Here is a 7,600-nt window from a genome sequence, read left to right as displayed (position 1 = left end):
ACATTTCTGCCATTTATGCTTCTGAAAAATCGACACATTTTCTGCAATTTCACAAAAGTCACCAGTGCAGAGAAAACAACTCTAACTGCGCAAGATTTTATTAGATACGTTCTTTGCAGTTAGAGTCTTTTCCTGCCAGCATACAGCAGATAAAAGCTCTGCAGACAGAGGGTGAAAGAAGTTAATTATTTTAAGAAAATAATAATTAATAGCAATTCTGAAATATAATTGATGAGTAGTTCTTGAAGTCTCATTTTAATTTCCAGACTCTAAAATCCCAGTGTTCTGCAAACTGCCCTCCCGGCTACAGGAAAGTCCCACAGAAATCAGCGCCCCCCTGCTGCTATGACTGCGCTCCATGCTCAGAGGGAGAGATCTCCAATGTCACTGGTAATGGATAATTATGGGAATTCTGTCTGCACATTTAGTTTCCTCCCTGTATATCTTATTAATTAAATAACCACGGTATAGTCAGTTAATTATAATTGGCGATTAAAGGTCAAAATCATAGGAATAGAAATTCTGTAGTGTATGTGGGAATTATCGATATAAAAAATATTTAGGAAGAAGTAAAACTTAACAAACATCCAATAAGCAGACCAGGCAGACAGTATAGCTATCATTTGTGGGCCCAATACACATATGAGTCTCTCATAATCCAGACTGAGCCAGCCCAAAACAGACAACATCATCCAGATAATGCACAATCCCCTCTGTGCCAGCCTCCATACACATAACCCACTCAATAAAACATTAAGATACTTTAAAGTAGGTTCACAAGATTGAACAGTCCATAGAAAAACAGGACCCCATAACGGTGACCCTCAGACCTTTATTCCAACATCTAGTGAGTGTCAGGATGAACTGGGAGAAGGTATAAAGCAGCCTTGTCCATACAGAAATCACCAAGGCCTCTTTAAAAGATGCCACAAGGCAAGGTCCCTGTCCCTGATGCCACAAGGCAATGGATTTAACTTTTATTTCTCAAAAATATGATTGTGCAGTAACGTTGCTAGGACAATACTGTTGTTTTTATTTATTTTTAAATATTCATACAAAGGGTTTAATTATTTCTTCCAGATATGGAAAACTGTCTACAATGTCCAGACAATGAGTGGCCAAATCAGGGGAAGAATATGTGTATTGAGAAACAAACTGACTTTCTCTCCTACGATGGCAGTTTGACTCTGTCCTTTGCTTTAATTTCTGTGATATGTTTTCTGATGAACGAAATTATATTTGGAATCTTTATTTCATATCAAGACACTCCAGTAGTAAAGGCCAATAATCGTGATCTGAGCTTTATTCTCCTCATTGCCATCAAGCTGAGCTTCCTCAGTGTGTTTCTGTTCCTCGGTCGCCCTGTGGATATAACCTGCATGCTGCGCATCATCACTTTTGGAATCACCTTCTCCATAGCTGTCTCTTCTCTCCTGGCCAAGACTATCATGGTTTGTGTTGCTTTCAAAGCCACCAAGCCAGGGAGCTCATGGAGAAAATGGCTGGGAGTCAAACTGTCCAATTCTGTAGTCTTGTTCTGCTCATCCATTCAAATAATCATCTGCATGACTTGGTTGGCCATTTCTCCTCCCTTTCAGGAACTGGACATTCACACTTCCCCTGGAACCATCATCATTCAGTGCAATGAGGGCTCAGCTATTGGCTTTTACTCAGTTATTGGGTATATGGGGCTTCTGGCAGCTGTTAGTTTTGTTTTAGCATTTTTAGCTCGGAGCTTACCGGACAGTTTTAATGAGGCCAAGTACATCACTTTCAGCATGCTGCTCTTCTGCAGTGTTTGGATCACAATGATCCCGGCCTATCTGAGCACCAAAGGCAAATACATGGTGGCAGTGGAAATATTTGCCATCATCTCTTCATCCTGTGGCCTCCTCTTCTGTATATTCCTACCCAAATGTTACATTATTATGTTAAAGCCAGAGACGAACAGAAGACAATATTTATTGGGCAGATTAACCCTTTAAGTGCCAGCCGAATTCGTCATTTCGGTTGCCCCAGTACCAGACGTTTTTTAAGCATTTTGTACTCATTCGCTTTAACAATGTTTTTTGGTAGGAAAACCTCCATGAAACTAGGGAAATTATATATCGTTTTTTTCGTCACTAATTGGGCTTCGACATACATACCAAATTTTATAACTTTTCTGGAGATATGATGTGTATTTTGGGTGAATTATGTAAAAAAAAAAAAAATTATGAAAAATTTCTGTATATTTTGAGTTTTTTTTCCATAGAAAAGTTAATTTTACACACTTTTTGTTGTTGTTTGTAAAAGCCCTGATACTCCCAAGTCCAACGATACCAAATATGTGGTGGTACCCCACAGTTCCTGTCCAGAAGTAACCCCCAAACTAAAGAAATACTTTGTACAATATCACACCAGAACAAAGCGGAAAAGCGCTTGTAACAGTTGATGCAGCATAACTTATATGTAAATCTAAAATATCCCCTCATGTTTGGTATCTTTAGAAACTACAGACCTTCAGGTTTCTAGGTGCAATGTAGTTTTCACTCAAAAGCCAAATACCTTTTGTCAGTGCATTGTGAAATTTGGAAGTTTTTTTGACATAAACGTAAACTTGGACGCATGATCAAATGTGGATTTGACAAAAAAAAATCTCATAAAAATTTTCTAACAAAGGCAAATTTGAAAGACAAATTTCTACTGAATAAAATGATGCCCCATATGTATGGGTGCACATAAAGACATGGGCACCAAACACTCCAAAGCAGGGGCAATGCACAAGGGCAATTACAGCTAAAAATGTGGGTGCTGTGCTCTATGTGCACTACCTGCAGTTTTTCAGTGTTAACCCCCCCTACTTGTGAAAAAACCCCCACAAACTATATATTTCTGAAAAGTGCACACCTTCAGCTATTCAGAGACACCACTCTTCTCTTTCTACATAGAAAATTGTGGCCGCAGTCCCTTGCAGAAGTCAGCGCTTTGGTCAGAAATCGAGGAAAAAACTGATAAAAAACCTAGATTTCTCCCCAAAATCTCCATGGCAACTACCAAAAACTTACTAAACATCAATCTGCAAGTTCCCCTGAATAAAACAATACCCCATATGTATGGGTACACATAAAGACGTGGCCACCAAATGCCCCAAAACAGGGGCAATGCATAAGGGCAATTTCAGTTGATATTTTGGGGGCTGCGCTCTATGTGCACTTCCTGCAGGTTTTCATTGTTAACCCCCCCTACCTGTAAAATAACCCCCACAAACTATATATTTCTGAAAAGTGCAAACCTTCAGCTATTCAGAGACACCACTCTCCTCTTTCTACATGGAAAATTGTGGCCGCAGTCCCTTGCAGAAGTCAGCGCATTGGTCAGAAATCAAGGAAAAAACAGACACAAACCTAGATTTCTCCCCAAAATCTCCATGGCAACTACCAAAAACTTACTAAACATCAATCTGCAAGTTCCCCTGAATAAAACGATACCCCATATGTATGGGAGCACATAAAGACGTGGCCACCAAATGCCCCAAAACAGGGGCAATGCATAAGGGCAATTTCAGTTGAAATTTTGGGGGCTGCGCTCTATGTGCACTTCCTGCAGTTTTTCAGTGTTAACCCCCCCTACCTATAAAATAACCCCCACAAACTATATATTTCTGAAAAGTGTACACCTTCAGCTATTCAGAGACACCACTCTCCTCTTTCTACATGGAAAATTGTGGCCGCAGTCCCTTGCAGAAATCAGCGCATTGGTCAGAAATCAAGGAAAAACCAGATAAAAAACCTAGATTTCTCCCCAAAATCTCCATGGCAACTACTAAAAACTTACTAAACATCAATCTGCAAGTTCCCCTGAATAAAACGATACCCCATATGTATGGGTACACATAAAGACGTGGCCACCAAATGCCCCAAAACAGGGGCAATGCATAAGGGCAATTTCAGTTGAAATTTTGGGGGCTGCGCTCTTTGTGCACTTCCTGCAGTTCTTCAGTGTTAACCCCCCCTACCTGCCGCAGTCCCTTGCAGAAGTCAGTGCTTTGGTCAGAAATTAAGGAAAAACCAGATACAAACCTAGATTTTGGTCAGAAATCAAGGAAAAACCAGATAAAAAACCTAGATTTCTCCCCAAAATCTCCATGGCAACTACCAAAAACTTACTAAACCTCAATTTGCAAGTTCCCCTGAATAAAACGATACCCCATATGTATGGGTGCACATAAAGACGTGTCCACCAAATGCCCCCAAACAGGGGCAATGCATAAGGGGGGGGCTGTGCTCTATGTGCTCTACCTGCAGTTATTTAGTCTAAACACCCCCATACCTGTGAAATAACCCCCACAAACTATATATTTCCAAAAAGTGCACACCTTCAGCTATTCAGAGACACCACTCTTCTCTTTCTACATGGAAAATTGTGGCCACAGTCCCTTGCAGAAGTCAGCGCTTTGGTCAGAAATCAAGGAAAAACCAGATACAAACCTAGATTTCTCCCCAAAATCTCCATGGCAACTACCAAAAACTTACTAACCATTAATCTGCAAGTTCCCCTGAATAAAACGATACCCCATATGTATGGGTGCACATAAAGACGTGGCCACCAAATGCCCCAAAACAGGGGCAATGCATAAGGGCAATTTCAGTTGAAATTTTGGGGGCTGCGCTCTATGTGCACTACCTGCAGTTTTTCAGTGTTAACCCCCCCTACCTGTGAAATAACCCCCACAATCTATATATTTACGAAAAGTGCACACCTTCAGCTATTCAGAGACACCACTCTTCTCTTTCTACATGGAAAATTGTGGCCGCAGTCCCTTGCAGAAGTTAGCGCTTTGGTCAGAAATCAAGGAAAAACCAGATACAAACCTAGATTTTGGTCAGAAATCAAGGAAAAACCAGATAAAAAACCTAGATTTCTCCCCAAAATCTCCATGGCAACTACCAAAAACTTACTAAACCTCAATTTGCAAGTTCCCCTGAATAAAACGATACCCCATATGTATGGGTGCACATAAAGACGTGGCCACCAAATGCCCCCTAACAGGGGCAATGCATAACGGGGGGCTTTGCTCTACCTGCAGTTATTTAGTCTAAACACCCCCATACCTGTGAAATAACCCCCACAAACTATATATTTCCAAAAAGTGCACACCTTCAGCTATTCAGAGACACCACTCTTCTCTTTCTACATGGAAAATTGTGGCCGCAGTCCCTTGCAGAAGTCAGCGCTTTGGTCAGAAATCAAGGAAAAACCAGATACAAACCTAGATTTTGGTCAGAAATCAAGGAAAAACCAGATAAAAAAACCTAGATTTCTCCCCAAAATCTCCATGGCAACTACCAAAAACTTACTAAACCTCAATTTGCAAGTTCCCCTGAATAAAACGATACCCCATATGTATGGGTGCACATAAAGACGTGGCCACCAAATGCCCCCAAACAGGGGCAATGCATAAGGGGGGGCTTTGCTCTACCTGCAGTTTTTCAGTGTTAACCCCCCCTACCTGTGAAATAACCCCCACAATCATATATTTACGAAAAGTGCACACCTTCAGCTATTCAGAGACACCACTCTTCTCTTTCTACATGGAAAATTGTGGCCGCAGTCCCTTGCAGAAGTCAGCGCATTGGTCAGAAATCAAGGAAAAACCAGATAAAAAACCTAGATTTCTCCCCAAAATCTCCATGGCAACTACCAAAAACTTACTAAACCTCAATTTGCAAGTTCCCCTGAATAAAACGATACCCCATATGTATGGGTACACATAAAGACGTGGCCACCAAATGCCCCAAAACAGGGGCAATGCATAAGGGCAATTTCAGTTGAAATTTTGGGGGCTGCGCTCTATGTGCACTACCTGCAGTTTTTCAGTGTTAACCCCCCCTACCTGTGAAATAACCCCCACAATCTATATATTTACGAAAAGTGCACACCTTCAGCTATTCAGAGACACCACTCTTCTCTTTCTACATGGAAAATTGTGGCCGCAGTCCCTTGCAGAAGTCAGCGCTTTGGTCAGAAATCAAGGAAAAACCAGATACAAACCTAGATTTTGGTCAGAAATCAAGGAAAAACCAGATACAAACCTAGATTTCTCCCCAAAATCTCCATGGCAACTACCAAAAACTTACTAAACCTCAATTTGCAAGTTCCCCTGAATAAAACGATACCCCATATGTATGGGTGCACATAAAAACGTGGCCACCAAATGCCCCCAAACAGGGGCAATGCATAAGGGGGGTCTGTGCTCTATGTGCTCTACCTGCAGTTATTTAGTCTAAACACCCCCCTACCTGTGAAATAACCCCCGCAAACTATATATTTATGAAAAGTGCACAGCTTCAGCTATTCAAAGACACCACTCTTCTCTTTCTACATGGAAAATTGTGGCCGCAGTCCCTTGCAGAAGTCACGCTTTGGTCAGAAATCAAGGAAAAACCAAATACAAACCTAGATTTCTCCCCAAAATCTCAATGGCAACTACCAAAAACTTACTAACCATAAATCTGCAAGTTCCCCTGAATAAAACGATACCCCATATGTATGGGTGCACATAAGTACATGGCCGCCAAACCTGAAAATGCATAATATTGGGGCTGTACTCTATGCACCCCTTTTTTTTTTGCCTGCACCCGAATGAATGGAATACGCTCGGGTGCAGGCACATGTAGCCGATATACGCATGAAAACGCGTGAGAATGCAAAGTCTCGCGTTTTCATGCGTATATCGGCTACATGTGCCTGCACCCGAGCGTATTCCATTCATTCGGGTGCAGGCACAAGTAGCAGGCGTAGGGCTGAATTTTCGGCAAGCGTTTTTCCACTTGCTGAAAAAATCAGCCCTACGCCATGTGTGGCATCAGCCTAACCCTTGGCAATAGAAACTACCAGAACAATCTTAGCACCTCTGGACCTTTCTAGAACAACTGAAATCAAATGAAGTTAAAATGGAATAAAACCACTAAAAGCAATCAAAGAACAATAATTGCAATGAAATCGGTGGTCAGAGCCCTGGATCCACCAATGTCACTGCAAAAGCAACCTTTTTGGGGCACTAAATACACAATAAAGAACAATGCAAAGATAAAACACCATAAAATCAGTAAATTCAAATAAAAACCACTCAAACCAACAGAAGAACAATTATTGCAATGAAATTGGTGGTCAGAGCCCTGGATCCACCAATGTCACTGCAAATTCAGCACCCAATAGCAATACAAAAGTTACAGTGCAATAGAATAATTCAAAAACAGAAATCAATTATGAAAATGCAAAAAAAACACTAAAATGCAACCAAATAAATCAGATAATTATAGAGCAAGATCAGAAATAAAGTTTTAGTAAAAAAAAAGACTGCCAGAGAAAGCAAAGAAAGAAAGAAAAGAAAAGAAAGAAAGAAAAAAAAAAAAAAAAAAAGTGTAAGTGTAAGTGTGTGTGTAAGTGTCTGTGTGTGCTTGGGAAAGTTGTAAATAAGTGTGTATGTGTGTAAAAGTGTAATAATGACTAAGATAGAAGAAGAAATGGAAAAAAAAAAAATTTTAGACAGTTGAGATAGAAATAAGCAAAATAAACAGTGGTTAGAGAGTTGTAGTTCAGCTTACACAATGCAGGC

General features: G+C 40.6%; 1 protein-coding gene across 1 annotated transcript; it reads left to right on the top strand.

Annotated features, from left to right (window-relative positions):
- Positions 1–1,136: 1,136 nt before the first annotated feature.
- LOC116408388 (vomeronasal type-2 receptor 26-like) lies at positions 1,137–1,769 on the top strand (the record flags this gene model as incomplete). The annotated part of the gene is made up of 1 exon (XM_031895166.1): positions 1,137–1,769. A coding segment is annotated over exon 1 (633 nt), but the record flags the coding sequence as incomplete, so codon positions are not given.
- Positions 1,770–7,600: the final 5,831 nt, after the last annotated feature.

Source organism: Xenopus tropicalis, chromosome 1 (genome assembly GCF_000004195.4).
Source record: "Xenopus tropicalis strain Nigerian chromosome 1, UCB_Xtro_10.0, whole genome shotgun sequence".
In the NCBI taxonomy this organism is placed as follows: domain Eukaryota; kingdom Metazoa; phylum Chordata; class Amphibia; order Anura; family Pipidae; genus Xenopus; species Xenopus tropicalis.
This window is presented reverse-complemented; position numbering and strand designations above follow the sequence as displayed.